The following is a 12,206-nucleotide window of genomic DNA, read 5'->3' on the forward strand; positions in this document are numbered from 1 at the left end:
CTGGTCTATACAGACACAGAGCCACCATGGAGCTGCGTCTCTCCATCTGTGTCCTGCTGCTGCTTTGTGCTGCAAAAAGCTCAAATGGAGGGAAGATTTTGGTGTGGTACACTGAGGCCAGCCACTGGATCAACATGAAGTCGGTACTGGAGACACTGGTGGACAGAGGACACCAGGTGTCGGTCCTAGTCCCAAGCACATCACTGTTCATGAACAGCAGTGAACCGTCTCGCTTCCAGTATGAACCTTTTGATGTCGACGTCTCCCTGGATGTTATGGAAAGGTTTGTTGAGGATTTCTTACATTTCAACATGTATGAGATGGACTTCATGAACCCTGTTCAGATTTACATTAAATTTATACAATTAATGAAGCGGAACATGATGATAACTTTTAAGTTTTTGGATGGAGTGGTGAAATCGGAAACCATCATGAAGAAGCTGAGGGAGGGAAATTACGACCTGCTATTTGCAGATCCAATCTACGCCGGCAGCGACCTGACTGCGGACATTTTGGGCATTCCTCTCGTATTTTCTTTACGTTTCTCAATAGCTAATAACTGGGAGAGGCTGTGCGGTCAGCTATCTGCTCCACCTTCCTTTGTCCCTGGTTCAATGAGCAAACTAACGGACAAGATGGACTCCTCGGGGAGACTGTGGAACGTTATCTTCTATGCTTTGCAAGACTTAATCCTGGAACACGTTATGTGGAAAGAGGCTGACAGATATTACTCTGAAATCAGAGGTAAGTAATCTAGAATTATCACAAAAAGACAAAGACGTGGATAATATTTTGTCAAAATAGGTGACATAACCCTTCCATTGTCTACTATAACAGGAACACCCACCAGTGCCTGTAAAATGATGGGTAATGCCGATATCTGGTTGATGAGAACCTACTGGGATTTTGATTTTCCTCGCCCACTCCTCCCCAACTTCAAATTTGTTGGAGGGATCCACTGCAAACCAGCTAAACCTTTGCCAAAGGTGCAGTTATAATCCACCAATTTAATTAAACATACTTAAATCTTGATGTAAACAAAGCCACATCACTAACACAATTCTGACTGAAGCCAACTAACTGGTTTCCTGAAGCTGAAAATGTAACTATTTTACAGAAAATGGAAAAGTTTGTCCAGAGCTCTGGAGATGCTGGGGTCGTTGTCTTCTCTTTAGGATCGATGGTAAAGAACCTGACCACAGAGAAAGCAAACATGATCGCCTCAGCGCTCGCTCAGATTCCACAGAAGGTCAGTAGGATCCCCAAATGTCAACTGTAATCAGGATTTTTCACTACAATATGTACAACTTCTCTTGCTTGGTCATCATAAACAACCACTGAGTAGCACAGACTTTTTGTCCACTATAGATAAATTTTCCCAAACTGAGAATAGCGTTGAACCCAGATATTTTAATAGCCTATATAAAAAATATAATATAAAAGCCTTTTTTTTCCCTCACTCTGACATTGAATCAGTATTAACTTTTGATATTTTGTTAATCAATTAGGATTCCTAAAATTATTTCTGTTTCCTAAATGCTTACACCTCTTCCCAGTGCTGTTATTAGTGTCTGTGCAAATGCACCACTCCTTACCAAAAACAACCAGTCAGAGCCAGGATGGTCTTAGCACTGTCGATCAACCTCATGTATGTGCTGCTCATTGTTGTAATGGCAGAGAAACAACTCACTATTCCAGAAAATCTGTTTATTCAGCATCATCGGTGGCCATGCTAACTAGCTTTAGCATTCATGGCTGACTCTGCTAACAGAGAGCAATTGGGAGGGTGTGAGTCGCGTATACATGAGGGTGAGTGGCAGAGCTAAAGTCCTCTTCCTGGCTCTGATTGGCTTTGGCCGTACTGTGTATTTTCTAGTTAGCACCGGGAGAAGACAGAGGATCTTGATTTTTCCACATATTATTTGTCTCATACTATGATGTCATTACATAGCAGCAGTTTTAACGAATGTGTGACAAAACTTTTTTTTATAAAAGTTAAATGCCCCAGCGTTGAAGTTCAGAAGAGTGAATGCAACTCCCTAGTATTTGGTAAAATTATTTCTATACTGCATGGCATGGGTCAAACCTTTTGGATATTACTTCATACTTCTAGAAATAGTTTGCTGGACATTTGGCCCATTCCTCCAGACAGAACTGGTGTAAAGGAGTCAGGCCTGAATTGAGATCAGGGCTTTGTGATGGTCATGCTAAAGCACTGACTCTGTTAGCCACACTGAAATGCTCTCCGTCTGCAGGTGTTGTGGAGATACAGTGGGAAAATACCAGACACTCTGGGTTCCAACACTAAACTTTATGACTGGATGCCCCAAAATGACCTGCTTGGTGAGTAAACCAAACAGCTTGAAGCAAAAGTACGGTTCACCAAAACATAATGTCTACTAGTAAATTTACAGTGAAATCACAATGTCACGCAAGGAAACAATGAAAATCAATGACATTAAAGGATGAGCAAAAACATAAAGCGATAAAAAACTGCTATGAACAGGATGTGCAACTGGAAATGTGACAAACGAGTCTGGACAGACTTTCTAGCACAACACTGATAAGAAAACTGCACCAATATGTGATTTTTATCTGGAGCGCCTTCGCGTATCAAAAAGCCTTTGCGTCTGAACTGTTGCACAGAAATGAACAATAAATGTGTAATAACTGGCTCCTGTCAGGTCATCCTAAAACCAGAGCTTTCATCACTCACGGCGGCGCAAATGGAGTTTTTGAGGCCATCTACCATGGCGTTCCCATGGTGGGAATCCCCACGTTCGCTGACCAACCAGACAACATGGTGCACATGGAGGCCAAAGGAGCTGCAGTTGTTGTCGACTTGAACTTCATGACAACTGAAGTCCTCAAAGATGCAATCAACACCGTCATCAATGACAAATCGTAAGTTACCTTATGCTATTGTTGGGCGTTTATTGTACCGTTTATCATACATCGTGATAAAAAAACTGTTATTCTGTCAAAACTGTTCGTATTGACAGAATCTTTAGTCTCGTTATTTTCTCCACTGTTTAATGAAGGTACCAATAAATATTAATTTGTTTGAAAATATGAAACAAATCACACTTATTGTTATATTAGTGTATTACACATGGGAATGTTTTTCAAGACCAATATTTGTGATTGCTATCATAACTACACAGTTACCTAAAAAATAAATCTAAGTAATTTATAGAAAATATAGAATACAGTACAACTGTGAAATTATGCTGTACATTTTATACCAGGGGCTGCACAGTGGCGCAGTTGGTAGAGCTGTTGCCTTGCACCAAGAATGTTCTGGGTTTGATTCCCGGTCCCGGTCTTTCTGCATGGAGTTTGCATGTTCTCCCTGTGCATGTGTGGGTTTCTCCGGGTACTCCGGTTTCCTACCACAGTCCAAAAACATGACTGTTAGGTTAGGTTAATTGGTCTGTCTAAATTGCCCCTAGGTGTGTGTGTGTGTGTGTGTGTGTGTGTGTGTGTGTGTGCATGGTTGTTTGTCCTGTGTGTCTCTGTGTTGCCCTGCGTCAGACTGGCGACCTGTCCAGGGTGACCCCGCCTCTCGCCCGGAACGTTAGCTAGAGATAGGCACCAACACCCCTCCCGAACCCACTAAGGGACAAGGGTGTAAAGACAATAGAAGGATGGATGGATTTTATACTAGCTCCTAATTCTCTGGAGGGCCATGCTTTCAAATTACAGCTTCAAGTGGAAGTAAAAAGTGTGTCACAAAAGAGAGGGCACCGTAAAAACAGCTGTTTTTAAAGGACTGCGATGCAAAAACCATTATATACATGTTTAAAAAGTGATGGTTAACATTTTTTCCTCATCCATCCACAGATACAAAGAAAATGCAATGAGACTGTCCAAAATCCACCATGACAGACCCATGAGTCCTCGGGACGAGGCCGTCTTCTGGATCGAGTTCACCATCAGGAACAAAGGAGCCAAACACCTGAGGGTCCAGGCCCACGAACTCACCTGGTACCAGTACCACAGCCTGGACGTCCTAGCCTTCCTCCTTATTATAGATCTGCTCCTCATCTTCATCCTCTTCAAGAGCTGCAGCTTCTGTTTCAAGAGATGCTGCAGCAGAAAAAAGACAAAGAGAAAAGCAGAATGAAAAAACTGAAGTGAAAAAATCTGATCCCTGAGCAAAAGGATATTTCATAAGATAAAGTTGTACCAATGAGTGTTGCATTCTTAAAATTGCCTTTAAAATAAGCATATATTTGTGTGATTTGTCTCATTTCTTTTCATGGTTTTAATTGAAACATCTCTATCAACCCTTTTACAGTTATCATGAATATTCAGAGAAAACGTGGCACAAAATGTCTTGAAACAAATATTAGATTAACATATTGATGTTATCATAAAAGTGCTAAACAACAGTTTGTTCATGGAAGTGGCATTATCAGGCAATCACTTTTGAATTCAAATTCATGTTTGAAATAAAAACATGAAATAAGAAAACTTGTGTATTGTGTGTTGAATGCATAGTAATGAGGTTTTACATTTAGTAGTAGAATATTTTATAAAAAAATAAGTCTTAAGGTTTACCACTGTACATTAATGACACATTTAATGGTATAGTGTTTTGAATTTCATGATGTTAATGTAACCCGGATAATTATTTCCATTTTTGTTTCAGTTTATTTATTTATTTAATTTAAAGATGTATTTAAAAATAAAATCCTCTTCTCCTTAATTTCATTATAACAAAATAAACCAAACGAGATCACTCTGTTCTCGCGAGGTTTTAGTGATCACATGATCTGCGCACGTCAGCGACGGTTGCGCTTATATGGCTGAGAAAACAGCAGCCAAAGTAGGAGTGGGAATATTATAGAAAGGGAAGAGCAAATTAAATATTTGGGTATATGGTTTAATAAAAAAAAAACTCACATAGAAAATACATATAAAATAGTGGAAAAAAGTAAAATAATTTTAAATATTTTGAGATGTCTGAGAGACAGAGAATGGGGAGCAGACAGGAAAGCATTAAAGACAATTTATATCGTATTAATTCGGACAATCTTTGACTATGGATGTATTTTATATAATTCAGCTTCAAGTGGTTTATTGGCAAAGATAGAAAAAACACAATATCAGGCATTAAGACTTTATTGCGGAGCGATGAAATCAACTCCTGTTTCAGCTCTACAGGTCGAGATGGGTCAGATGCTACTGGAGTTCAGGAGGGAACAATTAGCCTTAATTTATTGGGCAAATATTAAAGGACATAATGAAGCCCATCCTCCACGTATGACACTACAACCTTGTCAAGAAAAAGAAAAGAAGCAAATTAATAGTTTTGGATGGATAATTTTAAATAAAGTAAATGATATTGGGATTGATAAATTTCTAATTAGTCCTGTGGTTGTTACTCCTGTGATTCCGTTATGGGTTTTTGAACAGGCTGAAGTTGATATAAAGTTATTGGAAAAGGGAAGAGAATTGGGAAAGAATGAAGTGGAAAATTATATAAAAAAAAGAATATTCAGAATATATTCAAATATATACAGATGCCTCAAAAATGGTAAACAATCAAGTAGATATATCATTTATTGCTCCAGATTTAAACTTTATGAAAAATAAAAGAATAAATGACAAACTGACAGTGTATACAGGTGAGTAAATGGCCATTTTAATGGCTTTAGAATGGGTAGAGGAAATTGAAAAAAGAGTTTTTAATTTGCTCAGATTCTAGTAGTGCATTAATTAGTATTCAAGAGGTAAATTCAGAATCAAGGCAAGATATTATATTGGATATAATTCACTTAATTTCCAGGATTCAAAATCAGGGCTCTCAGGTTAAATTAGTTTGGATTCCAGCCCACATTGGCTTGGTAGGAAATGAGTTGGCGAATAGTTTTGCTAAGAGTGCCTCAAGAAAGGAAATTGTTGATTTGAATATTAAGATAAGTAAAAATGAGATAAAGAATATTATAAAGGAATATTTCAAGGGAAAATGGTAAGAACAGTGGGATAGAGACGACAAAGCGAGGTTTAGTTATAATATCAAAAAAAAGTTGGGGAAATTAGAAAAGGTAACAGAAGTAAAAGTGAAGATGTTATTTCTAGAATTAGGTTTGGACACACAGGATTAAATAGTACGCTTAAGTTAATTAATAAACATAATACAGGTTGTTGTAGTTATTGTGGAAAGCAGTGACGTGCGGTGAGGTTCATTGCTGGTGAGGCACTGACTTATGACTTAGACACCATACATGTTATTGGACCTACGGAAATTTCGCGCATGCATACAACGCTGGGGGCCAAAAAGACTAATCTTTTACATGTCATCCATAGCCGCGTTAACTCAGTGAAACTTAAAAATGTATGTATTACATTTTTAAGTAATACATACATTACTTAAAAATGGCGCCATGGTATGGCTCACGGCGCCTCCTGCCATGAATAAGCCATAGCAACTCGTTGCTATGGTTCGTTGCCATAGCAACTGACAACAATGCCACTTCATGTTTTAGGATTTAACACCAAAAAACATTCAAGAATTTTGCACACAGAACAGATCAGTCTGTTGTTGTAGTACGTTTTAAGCTTAATGTTTTATTAATAAATAATTACGGTGGTAGATTAGCTACCGCTTCTACTTTACTGAATTATTTAAACATAAACTGTAGCCCACAAAACGCACATTTAATTAAAAAAAAAAAAAACATCTTATTGCTGTCTTACCTTTACTTATCAATGAAATCCATGCACCGCTAATTCTGCACAAAAACATCCGTTCATCCAAAGCCAAGTCGATCCTCGGCATGTCTTTTCTACTCGGTTTGAGAATCATCAAACTGTCTTGAAGTAAAACTTTCAGCTCCGGTGTTGGTCTTCCTTTAGTTATTATCTCCTGCATCAATTGAAAATCCACTTTAGAAAACTGTTTAAGTGTAGAAATGTAGTCTTTCATGCTGACGTCGGAAGAGAGAAGAAAACAAATATATCGCTGTACTTTACTTATTTACTGTGTGGCTAGCTCAATGGCTAGCTCACTGTGTCTTACTCTGCAGTTGTGCAGTCACAATATCTGGGATCATGAGCGCCCCCTGCCATGAGGCAAGAGAACTGCCTGCCTCACCTCGAGTCTGTTCTCTGCCGTTTCTTATCGCTCCTCCGCACACAAAACACGATACACACACAGTTTGTGACAAAAAAACACTGTACATTATATGCATAAGCTAAATTATGGAAAATAAGGCCATATATTAAATGTTTTTAGCCATTTTATTGCTGGCGTACAGACAGGACGAACATGTTCCCATAGAATGGCAGCCAGTGCAGTTAGCGAGAGGTTGCGCAATCGCAGGTGAGGCTGAGCTCGCTGCTGCCTCACCGGCTTTGCTCCTGAGGTTTTGAATGGGAAAATGCGACAATACAGCGATTTTTAAGAAAAAACGAATCAGAATTGGTTAAGCTAAGTGAAAAATACATACTTTATAGTACAAACCACAGGGTGAAAATAGCAATATAAATGATTTTATTATATATTATTTTTCCATGATAAGAGGTGAGGTTCTGCCTCACCTACCTGCCTCCCCTGACCGCACGTCACTGGTGGAAAGTTAGAAACAGTACAACATATCTTTTTAGAATGCAACAAGTATGTAGGGGAAAGAGAGATACTACTTAGTGAGCTTTGTAGTAATAAAAATAAGTTCAAAGAGAATTGATTCAGAGATCATCAGGATATAGTTTTTGATAGTATCTTTAATTTTCTTAGAATAATGGGTATTATGAGGAGGCTATGAGCTTCTGATCCATACTCCAACCTGGAAGGTGGCGGTAATGTACCTTAAAGTTGTTTGCCAACTGCCATTTAAAAAAAAGAAGGTAAAGTAGGAGACCATAGACATAATTTATTTAATAAATTATGTCTATGTATGTATATACATGCATGCATGCATGTATATACATACATATGTATACGTTTTCCAGCCGAGGATTTCTAGCTTCAGAGATTCAGCAGCTGAGATTGAGTCCAAAATCCGATGTGAGATTCATCCATGCTGTACAGTGAATCCGTCTCTCTTTAAAAATATTTCCCACTTCTTCCTCACATCGCGTCTTTAGGAAACCTTCAAAACAAAAACGGAAGATTTGGGATGTAGGCTATCTACAGAGTGAAAGAATTACATATAAATAATAGTCTTACCACCTGTGTAAACTTTGCTGGTGAATGTTATAACACGTAATATGAGTTTTATAATATAGCTATGTTACATTGTTTCATTTCTAATATAGGCTCTTGTGTCAGATAATCTAAGTCAATGTCGGAGAATAATAAATTTCTTTTCAGATTTACGGAATCTGTTAGCCTTCATAGCGGGGCTGAACCCCGTATTACACCTAGCACTGTTATATATTAATATTAGCTGGTATCTCGCCGGTGGACATAAATACAGTAAAGTAATATTCTAATCACAAAATATACACTATAATATGTCCATCTCACTTGTGAAATGTTGTCTGTGGAGCCCTCACATCAATAGTTCATCGATCTGAACAACAGTGCTGAGGTATCTTATTTTGGTTGAGCAAAGTACGAGGGACGACCGCTCCAATATGGCCGCCATATTTCCTGCGCCGGAGCAGCCAATGCGGGGTCTACTCTTATGTCTATGTAGGAGACGCTGTCCGATGCTGGTACAGGTAGGTTGTTAGCCTATCATATGCTTCTAGCAAAGGACAATGTGCAGTTAGTCACTCATACGCTTCTTAACCTGCAGACGTGTGATTGTGGTTCCGAACGATCTACTTGCGTACACGGTTTGTCAAGTGGGAACTGGTGAGTGTTTTGTTTTACGGCAGCTAGTATGCTAGCATTAGCCTCCCATGAAAGGTTTTGAACTCGGTCAATGTGATCGATATATATGAAATAGTTGGACTAAAAATACTTGAATTGATATTCACTAGAGTTTAATTATTGTATTGAATGTCACTACAACATAGAAAAAAACATGTACATGTAAGATTTCTTAGCTCTTTGGACAAAACCCAGGGTTGGTCATGAGGCCTGTGTGTTTTTTCCCTCACAGGCCAGGTTTCTTTTACAGAGCCCCGTTCCAGGATACTTTTTCCAAGTCCATGATAATGTCTGTGGTTGAGCAAACCAGACTGGCGAGCTAGATCTGTAAAACCAACAAAGGACAAGAAACAATTCCACACAACTCCTTCCAATCTGGAAGGAAAAGAATCAACAATTCTACTGAACTTCTTCAAATCTGGAAAAGACTGAACCTCTTGGAAAAAGAGAAATACAGCTAGGACTTCTTGAATTGCACTGATCTGTAAATATTGCAAATATCAATATATCACTTAAATTTCACCATACCGTTGTCGTCTGTGTGTGTTTCTACAAATTGCCACACCCTCCAGCAGTCAAACCTAAGGAATTTTCTGACTTATTAATAAACTAATTAATTATTTTGTATAAATAATACTGGTTATATTAAGGTTGGTTGATATCAATAATTATTGGATTAGTTTTTGTTTTAAATATTTGAAATATTGCCAAACTGGTGTCACATTTCCTGTTTTATAGTTTCCTCTTGATCTTCTGTACCGATTTTCTCCTTTCACTCCATGCCGATGTTTTTTATTTTTAAACAGTTATGAAGCAAAGTGGCAAAATCTTAGCTGCCCAACAGGCTGTTGCTAGGTAACCACAAGTTACTCGACAAGTCGTTGCTAGGTAACCAAAAAGTGAGTTAGTTGATGCCGCCAACTTTTCTTAGCTAGCTGTGAGAGGTTGAGCAGCTAAAGCCTTTCCTCTGTCCATATGCCCCAGAATGCTGTGCGGTTCTGGATGGGAGTTCAGTGAAATTGATATTCTATCAGATGTTTTATCTATAGATACTGATCACATCTATATATGTTGTTGATTTATTGCACTCCTACAAGAACCCAGACCTAAAATACTTTATAAGATTTTGTGTTTTTGCAGCGTACAGCCAGTTAAAGGCTCAATAAAGATTCTCCTGTACATATTTGATTCACCCGCTGCTAGGTTAGCCGTTATAACCCTTTACCTCCAGCTGCTTTTATGGGGTGAGGCTGTTATCTTTTGTACTTCAGTACCAAAAGGGCAGTGTCAGAGTTCATTTAGTTAATAAATATCTCTCAGGTGAACCTGCTGAAAAGACGGAAGCTGGTTTATCTGCAGACACAGAGCCACCATGGAGCTGCGTCTCTCCGTCTGCGTCCTGCTGCTGCTTTGTGCTGCAAAAAGCTCAAATGGAGGGAAGATTTTGGTGTGGTACACTGAGGCCAGCCACTGGATCAACATGAAGCCGGTACTGGAGACACTGGTGGACAGAGGACACCAGGTGACAGTGCTGATTCCGAGTGCATCGATGTTCATGAACAGCAGCGAACCGTCTCGCTTCCAGTATGAGCCTTTTAATGTTTCCGTTCCATTAGAGGATATGGAGGATACTATGGAGGAGTTTAGTCAGTTCTCTATGTACGAGATAGATCACATGAACTACTTCCAGATTTATATCAAATATATGGATATTATAAGAACTGACCTACAGAATAGTCTTAAGATGCTAGATGGCGTGGTGAAATCAGAAACCCTGATGAAGAAGCTGAAGAAAGAAAACTACGACCTGCTCTTTGCTGACCCCCTCCTACCTGGCAGCGACCTGGCAGCGGACATGTTGGGAATCCCCCTGGTCTTTTCTTTACGTTTTTCCTTGGCTCATAACTGGGAGAGGATATGTGGTCAGCTACCTGCTCCTCCCTCCTTTGTCCCTGGAGTTATGAGCAAACTCACGGACAAGATGGACTTCTCAGAGAGACTGTGGAACGTCCTCTTCTACGCTCTGCAGGACGTCGTGATCGACCATGTTATGTGGAATATGTTCGATGAATACTACTCAGAAGTCAAAGGTGAGCAATTCAACAAGAATCCTCAACATGCATGGCTCCCACAAGTCTGAACCACAAGTGATCCGTGCCACTGAACCACCATCTTGGTAGGCAAACGCAGCACAAAGCATAGCTGAACTATGTCTTTGAGAGACTGACAAAAAAGTATGGGGAAAAAAAGTTTAAAACTTAATGGCTGTAATGTCCTTAATTGTTTATAAGCTAGGTCTAAGCTTGTGGCTTGTTTATTGTCATCATAGCAACAGTTTGTTACAGATACCTATCAAGATGGCTGTCAGCTACAAAGTTCCCAGAGAACTATGTATACAGTTATGCGGCAGATGACGTTTTATAAATTATTTATTACATAAAATGCTTTGTATCAGGAACACCCACCAGTGCGTGCGAGTTGATGGGTAAAGCTGATATCTGGTTGATGAGAACCTACTGGGATTTTGATTTTCCTCGTCCACTCCTGCCCAACTTTAAATTTGTTGGAGGGATCCACTGCAGACCAGCTAAACCTTTATCAAAGGTAGGAATTTTTAAAAACCATATAAACGAATCACATTCTGTCTCCATAAAAAACCAAATCCACTTACTCTAAAACTTTACTGATATTTCAGGACATGGAAGAATTTGTGCAGAGCTCTGGAGAGAATGGCATTGTGGTCTTCACTTTGGGCTCCATGATTAAGAATGTAACTACAGAGAAGGCGAACCTAATAGCGTCAGCCCTTGCTCAGCTTCCCCAAAAGGTTGGCAATATGTTCAATGTTTTCTCCAAATGACCTCTTTTTATCGTCTGATGCAACTTTTCCCAACTTGGCCCTGATCAGATGGGTGTTGACACTCACCCAAAGGTTTATTGGGTCATAAGTAACTCATTCACTACTGGCACAAGCAGATTCCATTCAATTTATCTGACCTTTATATACGCAGAAGAAAATCTCATTTTCAATATAAACTGTTTCCAACTTAAAAAATGTCTTCAGATTTAAAAAATGTTTTCACTTTGTAAAGGTTAGGGTTCTCATGTTTACGTTGCTGTAGTTTGATATTAAAGGATCTCCTAAATAAATTAATTACATTTATATAGCGCTGGACAATATGGCTGAAAAACATCACGATAAGCGTTTCATATCAGTCGATATCAATAATTATTGATTTGTTTTTTGTTTTAAATATCTAAAATACTGCCAAACTGGTGGTGTTGACTTTCCCATTTTTATTTACTGTTTATTGTTATTTACTGTTAGGCAAATATGAGGCACAGTGGCGAAACCTTAAACTGCTGCTAAACAGGTTGT

General features: G+C 38.8%; 1 protein-coding gene and 1 long non-coding RNA gene across 5 annotated transcripts in view; one reads left to right on the top strand and one right to left on the bottom strand.

The window, feature by feature from the left end:
* LOC103469912 (UDP-glucuronosyltransferase 2A2-like) overlaps window positions 1-12,206 on the top strand; it is an 18,027-nt gene continuing 5,821 nt past the window's right edge. The window contains exons 1-7 of one of the 4 annotated variants that reach the window (XM_081610845.1): window positions 133-283; window positions 553-744; window positions 838-986; window positions 1,118-1,249; window positions 2,256-2,343; window positions 2,685-2,904; window positions 3,844-4,476. In XM_081610845.1, coding sequence (XP_081466971.1) covers window positions 241-283; window positions 553-744; window positions 838-986; window positions 1,118-1,249; window positions 2,256-2,343; window positions 2,685-2,904; window positions 3,844-4,126 — 1,107 coding nt within the window. In that variant the 5' untranslated portion in view covers window positions 133-240 and the 3' untranslated portion in view covers window positions 4,127-4,476. Of the gene's footprint in view, window positions 749-837; window positions 987-1,117; window positions 1,250-2,255; window positions 2,344-2,684; window positions 2,905-3,843; window positions 4,477-9,350; window positions 10,918-11,282; window positions 11,432-11,522; window positions 11,655-12,206 lie in introns of those variants that run through there. The other 3 variants (XM_081610844.1, XM_081610846.1, XM_017306686.2) reach the window with 3 other exon arrangements.
* Window positions 4,000-9,078, bottom strand: LOC145552847 (uncharacterized). The gene is made up of 3 exons (XR_014088968.1): window positions 8,988-9,078; window positions 6,706-8,099; window positions 4,000-4,089 (listed from the first exon to the last, which is right to left on the bottom strand). It is a non-coding gene; the product is annotated as an uncharacterized LOC145552847 (long non-coding RNA).

Source organism: Poecilia reticulata, chromosome 9, assembly GCF_904066995.2.
Source record: "Poecilia reticulata chromosome 9, P_reticulata-male-v2, whole genome shotgun sequence".
NCBI lineage: Eukaryota > Metazoa > Chordata > Actinopteri > Cyprinodontiformes > Poeciliidae > Poecilia > Poecilia reticulata.